Here is a 13,189-nt window from a genome sequence, read left to right as displayed (position 1 = left end):
ATATCTTTACCCCTAGCTATACAAAACAAAATGAGTTACATGAAATTATCATTAAAATTACATTGCATAATACTGAGTAAGGAAATATTGAACTGTATTTTTTGAAGATATTGCAAGGATAGGCTTATAAGCTACCTGCATCTTTACATTACCTTAAATAAAAGAGAATTACGTTTGATAGGTATGTATTATGCCAAAATATTAGTACAAAATGTATCTGATAGAAATGAAGAAAAGTGATAATAGATGAGATGGAAAAATACGAGCCTCTTTAATTACTATTCTTGTCCCAAAGATTTAAAGTAGGAAATAAATGATGTAGATAAAAAATAATAAAAAATAATTAAGGGACCAAGTTGGTGGAGTTAACGGGCCAAAAATGTAATGATTAGGAATCAAGGGCCCAAAATGAAACTAGAAAATTAATTAAGGGACTAATTTAGCCTTTTAATATATAATGTAATCTTATTGCTGTGTAGGCCTTAAAATCTCATCAATTCAAGTTTTGAAGTCTTGAAATCTCGTACAAGTTGTGGAAAACACGAGGCGTTTTCAAAGAAGCAGTTTCAAATTATTTTGCTATGGAAAATGTGAGACGTTTTTCATGAACACGAGACATTTTTGTCAGACATGTCATTTTAGATCGAACTGGGTAAACAAATATTGGAGTGTTGTTCTTATATTCTCTTATCTTCTTTCGTGGATTTGTTTTGAGATTGTTTGGTTGTAAGTTAATATTGTTATTTGCTCCATGCATCTAAATTTTTGGTGTGATTTGAGATCGAGTTCTCAACAATAATAGTTATGAAGTTTCTACCACTATTTAACGATGACTAATCTTTATCGAAAATTGGTTAGGCATACAATATGAGTTCCTCCACTCCAATTGAATTTTATCTATATGTAAGAACCATTTCCTAAGGAGCTCACATCTCTTAACAAAAATATTCAACAATTCAGATAGTTTGAAATAGGCTTAAATATGTAGTCAGTCACGTAAGTTCGCGTGTTTTTGGTTTTCTTCCTTATATGTTTGTTCTAAAACAAACCCTGTAAGTTGTAAACTTGTTGGTTTCAGTCCTCACTGTCATGTTCTGTTACAAAACGTCTATGTGGCAAACGGCGGATGACGTGATAGTGAATGATTTGGCAAAGTGAATGATGAGTCACGCAGTAAGTGAAATGAAAACCAAAAAAACAAAATTTGTAAAGGGACTATAACCAAAAAACCAAAATAATCAAAGGGACCAGATCCAGAAAACGAGAAGACAACAATTCAAATTAAAAACTTGGTTTTTCCATCTTCTTCCGGTATCTCTTCTAGACTCTCTTACCTATGAAGAACAAAACCCTCTTTTTAATGAGTTGGTAAATAATCCGATTCCCATATGTTGTCGTTATTTTGATAAATTTTGAGTGATTATGTGTATCAATATAGTTAACAAATTAGTATATTTCTGTGTTGGTTTTGTGGAGTTTTGCATTTTCCTAATAAAATTTTAGGGTAAAATTATGATTTTAAATGCAACTTCATGAATTCTATGTTGTTTGCTTGTTACTAATAATTGAACAAGTCTTGAGCTTGATCATAATAACTTGTTTTTGCATTGGTGGAGTGACTGGTGAGTGACATTTGTGGATAAATACTTATCTATTATTCGTGGAGTGACTGGTGAGTGACATTCGTAATGGATAAATTAACTTTAGATTAAGGTGAAGTTGAAATAAACTTTATTTAGTGTTACAAATATTAAAAAAGAAAATTTTGTAATATTTAGACTTTTGACAATTGTTATTATGGGAGAAATAGAGCAGAAATAGAGCGTATGCAAAACAGAATTAGAAATTTATTGGAGAGCAAGAGTGTATATAGGTTACTACTTATTAGGTTGTTTGTTATGCGAGTGTGTGTAAAAAATAAAAAGGAAATTACTGGTAAAATTCATGAGAGAATATGATTGAAAGAAAAAAAACTACAAAAATTTACTTGATTTGTTTGTGACGTGTGTTTTAAAATGACACTAGAAAAAATTGTTACGGTTATATCTATGCTATTTCCATGATTTCTAAACTGATATCATTCGTTCCTATTCTCTTTCCTTAAAAAATAATATCATTCGTTCGTATCTTTAACCTAGCAGAGACAATCACTAGCGACACCAACAATCCAAATATGAAAAGACTGAAAAGGAACTCTCTCAAATTTTCAGAACAAGAATTCCTTTCTTCCACTAAATAAACAACGGCTGCAACACCAAACTTTTATTTACCGGACGAGTGTTGGGAATCTGTCTTCAAATTCGTCAACAAGGACAACAAGAAGTCCAACCGTCGCTACTTCAAATGTCTCTCCATGGTCTCAAACAGTTTCTTTCCATCACCAATCGTCTTATCTTTCGTTGTTTGTGACCCAACATGCTTTCTCCTCCCTCGACTCTTTTGTAGATTCACCAACCTTAGGCTTCTATGCCAAATATATTTTCCCTTGAAACTCACATCACTCAATCTCTCTGACCAACATACCATTCCCGCAAATGGGTTACTAGCGTTCTCCAAAAAGACTACTACTTTGACTTCTCTCACTTGTTCCATCATGAATTTTATCAATTGCAATGACTTGTTCCTCATCGTTGAATGTTTCCCTTTACTCCAAGAACTCGACCTAAGTAACCCCTTATCTTGCGACGGCTGTTACAATAGCTTTCTCCATGGTGTGGAGACTCTTTCATTATCACTTTTCAAACTCCGCAAGGTTAATCTCTCTTGTCATGAATACATCAACGATCACTCGCTTTTCACTTGTTCAAAAATTGTAACATTGTTGGTTCTAAAAAATATTGTTTTGATCCACTATTTATTCCTCATATTTATCCTTAATGGATCAAAACAATATTTTTTCCACTATTAAGTAACATTGTTGGTATTCCCTCAAAAAATGTAACATTGTTGGTACAAAACAATGTTCGGGCTCTGTTTGAATTCTGACTTCAAATTTGAATTACTTATTCCTACTATATTTTTTTTAGGGAACATTTTTTTTTAGGGAACTTATTCCTACTATATATTATGTCTTATTTATAATTCTACATTCCTATCAAATACATCACTATTTTTTTCATGAAAAATATATCACTACTTATAAAATTGAATTAATTTTTAAACTAATAAATGTATTACGTCCAAAACAATATTTTTCCACTATAAAATTACATTTTTGTTCAAAACAATGTTCGGCTCCGTTTGAATTTTGTCTTCAAACTTGAACTACTTATTCCAACTATATATTATGTTCTATTTATAAAACTACATTTCTATCAAATATACCACTATATTTTTTTTTCTCTCTCAAAAAAAAAATAAAATGGAAGTTGGAATGTAAAGTTAAGTATTATCATTAATCAACCAATGTTCAATACAAGAAGGATAAAAATCAAAAATACGGTGACTAGCCCAAGAACATGCCGCCTTAGCTAAAGTATGAGCAACCATGTTCGCTTGTCTCCTAACAAACTTCACCTCGAAGTTGGAATGTAAAGATAACTGATAAATAATATTAGAAACAATAGCATAGAATTTATAAAATGGAATTAATTTTTGAACTAATAAATAAATGCACTACAACTTGTGAGAAGAAAAAATAGGAAATTGTAAAGAAATATTAAATAAAAATAATTAAATTATAAAAAAAAGCTTGTGTGAAAAGACGGAAAAAAAATTAATGATAAAGGAGTGGCAAGTAAGAAGAAAAATATTTCTTCTTCATGATGCACAATGATAACTATTTATAACAATTCTCGTTGTGTCTTAATAAATTGTATGATCAATTAGAATGAAATGTATGGACATGCAATTGTTAAGTTCATTAATATTGTATGAATTAATTTGTATTGAAATTGAATGATCATATATACAATTCATAACCCTTGTATGACCATGACCACAACAATTGAACTATTGTATGATCATAATAATGTAATTGTTTTTTAATATAAAAAATGTTATTGATTTTTGTGAAACAATTGTATGAATTGCATAATCATAAATAATGTATGAGCTAAATGAATTAAATTAAATATAAAAATGATTTTTATTGTATGAAATTTATGAACATTAGATTAAAAACAATAATTTATATAAAATATGTGAGACACATTAACAAATTTAATCAAAAAGAACTTAATATTGATATATAATTTAGTCAAAAACAATTTATACATGACATTTAATCACGTCTCATATACAAATTTAACAATTGTTGTTAATCTTTTTTAAATTGATAATGTATACCAAATAAATTCAATCATATAGGCAAAAATATTTGTGATACATGCGAAAAAGACCTTGGCAAGTGATGAAGTAAAAAATATCAGTCAAATAAAAAGGTGGCTTGAATAGTGACTTTTTAAAACTTTTGATTTGTTTTCAAATTGAGAAGTGCATGAGATTGATGAATATGAAGTATGTATCAAAATGAACAGAAAAAGTAAAGTATGTAAGTATGTGGTATGCTTCTAAACTATCAAAATAAAGAGATCAATAAAGGATAGTCCAGTCTTGGTTTACCTGGTAATGGCTAGTTTAGTCCCCACAATATGTTAGATTATCAATATAGTGTTTGAGATACCCTATTAACTTCTACACCTTTTTTCTACACCTTTTTAATCTTCTAGTTTATTAACCTTTTTCTTCATACTACACTCACACAATCATTATTTACAACCTTAAGTTAGATTAGTGATGTTCGTACAACTAAGATAGAAAGTTGTTTATGATTTTGATCTTGCAATGATCAATCTGATCTCTCTTAGAAAGTGAATCTGATCTAAAAATACACTTAATTTTTTTTACAAAGAAATAATTTATGCTTTAGTGTTTTTGATATTGCTTCTGTTGAAGATGATCCTGAACTTGATATTCAATATGATCTCAAAACTATGTTGTGATCTGTTATGATTTGATTTAGTGCAGTGAGCTTTTTCACTTTGAATGATGTCCTTTATATTGAATGATGTCCAGTTGTTTCATTTGTCAATTGTGTGATATGGACTTTTCCTTGATGACCAAGCTACTTTCTATAGTGATAGTTTTAGCTTCATCATTTTATGCTCAATCCAATATTCTAACTCACAACTGAAATGAAGTGGGTTACATTGATCTTGACTTTGGTGTTTTTCAAATTTCTCAATTTGAAGTATAATTTAATCTCCAGATTGATCTTTTGAACTTCAATATGATGTGATTATGAACTCCAATTCTGATCTAGCTAATGTACAATCTGAAGTATGTATTGCTCTTCATTCGAATATAATTTTGATTCCTAACTTTGAATAATTTTAATCATTCCTTTATGTGCTTCTAAACTCTTGATTTTGAAGTCAATATAATCTTGAATCTGAAGTATTTTTGAGATGCTTCTGACCTCAACCTAAAGTCATTTTTAACACATTTTGAAGTTTAGATTCATGTTTGTTTCTTTCATAAACAATTATTTGTGCATCTGTAATATCATGCTCTACAAAACACTCAAAGAAACTCGTTAGAAAACAAAATACTTGAGAATCATTATTGATCTTTGTTCTAATAAGTTTGTTATCATTAAAACATCTTCTAAAAAGGAATTTTGTGATTTTTCTCAACAATCTCTTCATTTTTTATGACACAAACTTACTGATTTAAGAGTCGTGTTTTAGATTATGATCTTAATCAAATTTGATAATTTTTATAAACAAAAACTCCTCCTCAATTTAGGCATGTATGAAATACTAATATTAAGATTTTAAAAATATGCAATGATTAATTGAACCATAATTGTACATTTTCATTCATAAGCAAAATGTTACATAATAGCATTCAAGATGCAGGTACATGGTTCAAAACAACAATTAATCCTCAGCAACAATGATCACAACTAGCATCATTTGTTGATTGACAAAATAAGATCATAATAGGACTATAATCCTAAGATTTTTCTAATTTAGAACAACAAATGTCATGAAAATTGTCGTCCATTCTTCCTTTCAAGGATAAATAATGAGTTGAACATTTAAAAAAAAAATTGGTGTCATTTAATTTACTCATGTAACAATATGCGAGCATTACTCGTATGAACCTCACACACTAATAGTAGTACATTATTTAAATTGCTTTGAGCCTTTGCTGTTTTTTACCATCACATTGTCACAACCCCTCTTCCTTTCTTCCCATTTTGAAGAGAAATGTGCCTCGCTGCTCGTTATGGCTGATTTTGAAGAGCAACAGAGGAAGATTGACAAGGCTATGGCCTTTTTGTCTCGTAGACAATTTCGTGCTGAGATTTTCACCGCCGACAACATCAACAGAGCTGGTTTTACAATAAACCAGTTTATGAAACATGCAGGTTCTAACTTGTATCAAAGAGGTTGACGAGTTGGTTCAAGTGTTGGAGCTAGGTTCTGATGATGGCAAGTTTTGGATATCCCCAGAGACGTGTGAACTTGCTCAGTTAGTGAGATTTGTAGGTTGGTTGAAGACATTTAAGGGTAAGACTGCTAGGATGATCAAGGGGATGCGTGCTGCTTGTCAATGGTTGGACACATTGGACAATTCTGCATGAAATGAATTTAGAAGTATGCAAAGGAAGATAATGTACTTGATTCCTTTTGATATGGGGGATATGTGAATAAGTAAATGTTGACTTTTAACGTTTATTGATGAATTCTGGGTACTGATTGTTTTACTATGTTTGAGAAAGTTCGGAATAGCAGTAATTCCACTGTGTATTAGTATCTCCCTATAATATTCTTAGAGTTGCCACTATGCTCTAATATATGGAATTGCCGAAATGGCAAGTATGCGTTTGTTTGCAAGTTCAGAATAATTGCCGAATTGGCAAGTATGCGTCTGTTGGCAAGTTCAGAATAGCAGTAATTGCCACCAGACTCTGCTGTCTGGAATTGCCGTAGACCCCTATTGGTTGGCCTGACTTATTCTCCCCCCTATTTGAGCCCACATAGTATAGCGAACACTACACACCGTTGCCAAACACATGATATGGAGTTATTTGGTAACACTCCAAAGAAACCGAATACTGTGGCATTCATCTTAGTTTGCACATTTAGTTATCAGTTTTGAATTAATTGAACAGGCAATTTTACTTCAGGGTTTATGTGCATGTTGTAAAACTAGATACTACTACTCAATAGAGTTTCATTGTTGGTCGTCTTAACCCAATTACAGACAAAAAAATTCATTTTTCAATCCAATATAGAAATTATTTTTTAAAAAGAAACGATTTGCAAAAATTTCTAAAGAACTCTAGGGTTCATATAGTATTTCAGGCACAAGGGCCAACAAGTTCAATATCTTGTCATCAACTCACTTCTTTCAAATAAAGTCAGGAGGCCTGCAACAGACTAGACAAAAACCAAAAATTGCCTTGCAAAACAAGATCAGTCTTTAAAGCGATCTCTACAACAAGCCTCAAATGAATCATCACAGAATACAAACACCATAAAAATGGTCATATTCTTGAAAAATTACAAACTTTCACCTTGCATATTTGATGAAATTGGTAGTGGTTGTGCAAAAAAATTATAACTCAAGAGTATCATGACTTTATGTGTTTCAATTCTGTAACCTTCTCAAAATCCAGAGGATGGAAGTTTCTTTCTACCTCCCAAGCCAATTGTGACATACAGTTAAATGTTGACTTGGCACCTTTTTCATCTGTGACTTCTCTAGGGAAAGGAATGCGGACCTCAAATAAACCGTTGTTAGGAGAAAACAAACGCATATCCAAGCCCAAACGGTCTACCCATATCATCTTTGCTTCTGTGACCTACAATGGGAAATCAAATACATTAGAAGTTAACACAGCAAAACTAACTTATCGGTCCTCAATATTGTTTTGAAGTTAGATTTCTATTTAGCTGTCACATACAGCAAATGATTTTTATAAGAATGCTGCATAAATACAGTCACAGCAGGACATGAATGATAAATCAAATGCTGTGTAGATAAATCAGGTGCACCAGTTAAATTTTATGTAGATAAATCAGGTGCACCAGTTAAATCAAAGGATAACAAATAAATAAAAATGGACAAAGTGTTGTTGTTTATGACATGCTATGTAGATACATGCAGGAAAAGTACCTGGAAATCCAAATCAACATAGACATTACAAAAGCGAGTAATGTCTTCCATATTATTGGTGTTAATTTCAGCAACTAAATTCTCAGCAAACTCTCGAAGGGGGTCAGGTTGAGCATTTTTGTAGTCTAAAGAGGTGAACCACACACCGTCCTGAAAAACAAGGACATAGCCAACTTATACAACAAAACGACTTGCAAGGTTAACAAGCAAAACAGCCTATTACAATTAGTATCAGCAAACTAGTAGTATAAGCTAGAATATAATTTAATAAAAATGAAGGGTCAAGTCCCTACCTCCTGGAAGTCATCCAAGTGCAGCACCCTATCTACAGCAATAATATACATAAAATCTTGATTAACTTCTTCTCCAAACCTCTTCGTCCACAAAGAAACAAGCCGCTGTGGAGTGGCAATAGAAATTTAGACATAAACAGAACACACAAGCGTAGATGGTTATAAATTGCTATATGAAACTACAATCAAGGTCACAAGGTAAGGGTTTTTCAGTTCTTCATAACCACCTTTGTCAACATCAATCACTTTTGTCAATAAATTTTCATAATAATGTACTCACAGTCGCAATTATAAATGACCAACTTATCCCTAGAAATTCTCGGTAATTAACAAAATTCTACAATGACTCCAAAATTAAAAATCATCAATCACATTAGCCCTTTTGAATTAGTTAATTTAGTCTCTACAATTGCCCAGGACGAACTAATGCAATGTTATTTTTGTATCAACCATCCGGTTTCCAGAGGAAAAAGGGCTCTGGTAGTCCAAAGTTTGGCCAAAGATTGTTCTAGCTAGGGCTCGAACTCGGGTACTCTGATTGATTCAGCCTTAACTGAAACTCATTAACCACTTGAGTTGAGCTTCTTGTTTCAAACTAATGTGATATATTATATGGATCATGTCCTTTTGTTCATTTAAGAGATCAAATTGTTCGACGCCTACGATTTCAGCAACTAAACTGACGATTCATTACAATCACAGTTTGAAAAAACCTTAGGTATGTACCTTCACTAATACTAACGGTTTACAGATCATTGAACTTAATTTTAAAATAATTCACATTAGTCCAACATTGTCCAATTGAACTTAATTTTAGACCGAAATTCTAAAATGTTACCAACATTGAAAATCCTCAATCACATTAGTCCTTTTGAGTTAGTCAAATTAGTCTCTGCATTGTCCAAGAAAATGGGTTCTGAAAATCCAGAGTTGAGTCGAGAGGCAAGTAAAAATTGGCCACAAATTGTTCTACCCAAGAATCAAATTCAGGTACTCTGATCAATTCAACTTAACTAGAAGCTCGTTAACCACTTAAGCCAAACCACTTACTTGATTCAAACTAATGTGATCTATTGTTGGACGCCTACAATTTAAGGGACTAAATTGATGATTCATTACGATCACAATTTGAAATGACCATGCATATGTATCTATACTAATACTAATTGATTACAAATAATTGAACTTAATTTGAAAATAATTGACATTAATCCACTCACTCACCTTGATCAAAGCCGGATCCTGAGGTTTCGTGAGCGTTCCTTGAAGTGTACACTGAGGAGTCCTCAATCCAGACTGCAAAAACTGATTGACACAAAAACACAAACACATACAATGCATCAAAAACAAAATCAAAAACCCAATTCCAATTCCAATTATCCCATTAATTCATTCAAAAAACTCAAAATTTGAATACCTTGACATGAAGTGAAGAGGGGGTGTGAATGTTATTATCAGTGGTGGGAATAGCATTATGATTGAAATAGAAAAAAGGGTTTCCATCTTCAGAATCAACAACGAATCGAACACCAACACCAAGAGGATAACCCTGTTGGGTTAACGTTGAAAGTGTTCCAACCCTAGCTAAATCCATAATTGTTCTTGAAACTTCAGATGGAAACGGTTTCTTGATTTTGTTATCGATTGTTGATTGTTCTAATTGGGTTGAAACAGTGACAGAACATTTAGTGTTACGAAATGAGATTGAATTTGAAGGGTGTGTTGAGATTTTGGTGTTTGGTTTTGTTGTTGGTGTAAAACATGATGGTGCAGTGAAGTTTCTTGTTTGAAGAAGCATTTTTTTGAATGAAGATTGAATTGAAATTGAAGGTGGTTGTGTTTTTTGTTCTTGTTGGTTTTGTTAAAGAAGTTGTTCAGTGTTGAAATGAAAGGGAAAATGGATAAGAATTTAAGACACACGACAACAATGTGTCTTTTCCGATTTTGGATTTGCCCATTTACGGAGGAGTGAATAGGCCAGTTACTACTTGTGACTTTGGTCAATTTTAGGGGTGCTGCTTATGGGTGTGGGTCGATCCATGAATCCAATCCGGATCAGGTTTGGCTGTTCTAGACTTGTATTGACTTTACGCAGTTCCATGCAGTAGTTAATCTCAACTGTAGATTTGTGATCTAATTGTGACATTTCATTTTTGATTTGACGGTCAACAACGGTTACTGCATCCACACAGTAAACTGTGTTAAATTCAAATTCAATCAAGTCACTTAATCTGACTCAATTCGTTAATTACCTGAACCCATCTATTGATAGGGTTAACTCGATCCAACTAGCTTTGGACAGCAAAAGCTTGGTTTGGGTATTGGGTTTAAGTTTTTATCCGTGAACCCGTGAATTTGACACACGTGTTGGTTTATTTTTATTCTTTATTTAATATTCATTGATTGTTCATTTATAAGAGATGTAACACAAGTGGATATTACCTTGATCCATTTTAATAAGTGGATCTCATTAATGTATCTCACTGATTTGAACTCGGTCCCGCCACCATTAAACTATTTTATATATATATTTTAAACTCATTTGTATTTTTATCTCTCCAAATTGAGATGATTTTAAATGGAGAGGATCCTAAATGCAATTTATCTATCCATTTCTAAAAATAAATGAAAATTTTCATTTAAAAACAAATAGACACAACAATAGATAGCGAGTCTCACCACCATTAATTATTTTATAATATTTTTCAAACTTCTTTCATCTTTCTCTTTCCAAATAGAAGAAATAGAGATTTTTTTTTTCTTTCTAACCCTCTAGTTCCCATGAAAAAGGGCATAATAATTCCGAGTTTCGCCGAGAGGTAAGTAAAGTTTGAGCAAGAATTGTTTCATCTAGGAATATAAACTCAGGTTCTCCTGAACAACTCGTTATTTTATAAGTTTGCTAACCACTTGAGGTCAACTGCTTTATTAAATGAAGATGATCACAACTTGATATACACAAATGGAAGATTAGTGGGACCGATTTTAATAAATGGTCACAATAATGGGGTCACGCTAACCTTCCACTTGTGTATATCTCTCTCATAAATAATACAATAAATACAGTATAAATAAATGGAGCAAATCAAGACTCATCTTTTATATGTGAGTTAATGACACTTTCGTCTTTTCTACGCGAGTTAGTGGGACCAATTTAATAAGTGGTCACAATAATAGGGTCACACTAATCTTCCCCTTATGGATATCTATCTCATAAATATACAGTAATTAGGTTATAATTAAATAGAGCAAATCTAGACTCGTTTTTTCTACGTGAGTTAGGGTCCGTTTGATTCGAGAATTAGGAGGGGATGGGAGGGGAGGAATTTTAACGGAGGGGAGGGGAGGGGAAATATTTTAATTAAAAATGTGTTTGATTCACAAGAGGAGGGGAGGGATTTTAAAATTAGTTTACTATTTTACCCTTAAACTTAAATAAATAAGGATAATAAAATAACGAAACAATAACGATGTAATCGATAACAACACAATGCACAATGTAGACGATGGAATAATGAATTAGTAATAGGGTTGTTACAATTACAAGTAGTAATAAAAGTTGTTACAAGAAAAAATTGTTAATAATCCTTATTTATTAATTTTGTTACGTCTGCAGCAACTTAACCTAATTTTTTCCCGCTCATTTGCTTAATTAGGTTTGCAATTATTTAACCTAACAAATTCCATCTAAAAAAATGCATTGCACACCAATTTCATTCCTATCCGCTTGCCTTTTTTTTGAAGAAAATATTTTCTACCATATTAATGATCTTACGGGTTAAAGATTACTTATTGGTCTCTATTATAGTCGAAAAAACTCGTGCGACGCACGGGTCAAAAGTCTAGGATGGAATAAAAGTTGTTACAAAATAATATAGGCTAAACTGCAACTTTGGCCCCTTATCTTTCAAAAAGTTGCGATTTTGGTCCCCTAACTATGAAAACTACAATTTTGGTCCCCTATCTTTTAGCCCCTTTGCAATTTTCGTCCTTTTGCTCAATTTTGACTTTGTCAACGCTGATGTGTCACCACATTAAACGCGCTGGCATGCCACATGTGTATATATTAATTTTTTATTTATTTTAAAAGCCATGCAGGAATTTGGTTGAATTAAAAAAAATGAAAATACAAAGGTTGGCACGTGAGAGAGGTATAACGGTCATGATTTAGGGTTTAAAAAGCCCCAAATCTGACCCCAATCTCCATTGTTCTTCTTATTCTTCCCTTCATTCATCCATTATCACAGAATTGTTCTTCTTCTTATTCCATCCTACTCCATCGTTCTTGCTTCTATTGTGAGAGTTTTGTCTTCTTCCTTTCATCCTTCCATTTTTCGTTCTTCATACTGTTGTGTCATCATCCTGTTCGATTTGCAGACACAGAAAATGGCTGGGCAATCTTCATCTTCAACCGTGAGTGGTTCATCATGGATGGGGAAAACAAAGTTGGCATGTTACTGTGGCGTCGACTCCCCTCTAGTAACATCCTGGACAGATGAAAATCCAGGTAGGATGTTTCATGGATGTGGAAGGTACTGGCAGAGAAGAAAATGTAGTTTTTTCCGATGGTTCGATCCAGAAGTTCCTGAAAGGCAGAAGAAAGTAATTAGAGGCCTGTTAAAGAAGAATGATGCATTGAAGAATAAAGAGAGAAAGCTTATGTTGATCATTGTAACTTTAGGAATACTGTTGTTTGCAAGTTTGTTGGTGATTTTCATTAAGTCTGGATAAGTTATGTAGGATTGCTTGTATGTAATGTAAACCTA

The 13,189-nt window shown here is 32.4% G+C and overlaps 2 protein-coding genes and 1 pseudogene across 2 annotated transcripts; 2 read left to right on the top strand and 1 right to left on the bottom strand.

Moving 5' to 3' along the window:
• Nucleotides 1-6,592, top strand: part of LOC146925689 (uncharacterized) — a 39,483-nt pseudogene extending 32,891 nt beyond the window's left edge.
• Nucleotides 6,593-7,280: 688 nt separating this feature from the next.
• On the bottom strand, nt 7,281-10,305 carry PGR7 (proton gradient regulation 7). The gene is made up of 5 exons (XM_085758091.1): nt 9,841-10,305; nt 9,648-9,728; nt 8,424-8,528; nt 8,131-8,280; nt 7,281-7,816 (listed from the first exon to the last, which is right to left on the bottom strand). Exons 1-5 carry the CDS (start codon nt 10,219-10,221, stop codon nt 7,586-7,588), a joined length of 948 nt encoding a protein of 315 aa, XP_085614217.1. The 5' UTR covers nt 10,222-10,305; the 3' UTR covers nt 7,281-7,585.
• Nucleotides 10,306-12,809: 2,504 nt separating this feature from the next.
• On the top strand, nt 12,810-13,154 carry LOC146925687 (uncharacterized). Its single transcript, XM_085701339.1, has one exon. The coding sequence runs from the start codon at nt 12,810-12,812 to the stop codon at nt 13,152-13,154; it is 345 nt and encodes a 114-aa protein (XP_085557465.1).
• Nucleotides 13,155-13,189: the final 35 nt, after the last annotated feature.

Source organism: Medicago sativa, chromosome 4, assembly GCF_051527215.1.
Source record: "Medicago sativa cultivar Bolivia chromosome 4, Bolivia_mono, whole genome shotgun sequence".
NCBI classification, from domain to species: domain Eukaryota; kingdom Viridiplantae; phylum Streptophyta; class Magnoliopsida; order Fabales; family Fabaceae; genus Medicago; species Medicago sativa.
The sequence above is the reverse complement of the archived record's forward strand: the minus strand, read 5'-3'. Positions and strand labels throughout refer to the sequence as shown.

Bases quoted from the DNA above. Each gene is read 5' to 3' on its own strand.
- PGR7 (XM_085758091.1), bottom strand. From the start codon at position 10,221: ATGCTTCTTCAAACAAGAAACTTCACTGCACCATCATGTTTTACACCA. The intron at 9,729-9,840 runs GTATTCAAATTT...TGTGTCAATCAG, and splicing joins CCTCTTCACTTCATGTCAAG to TTTTTGCAGTCTGGATTGAG. The intron at 7,817-8,130 runs GTACTTTTCCTG...TTCCCATTGTAG, and splicing joins ATGTTGATTTGGATTTCCAG to GTCACAGAAGCAAAGATGAT.
- LOC146925687 (XM_085701339.1), top strand. From the start codon at position 12,810: ATGGCTGGGCAATCTTCATCTTCAACCGTGAGTGGTTCATCATGGATG.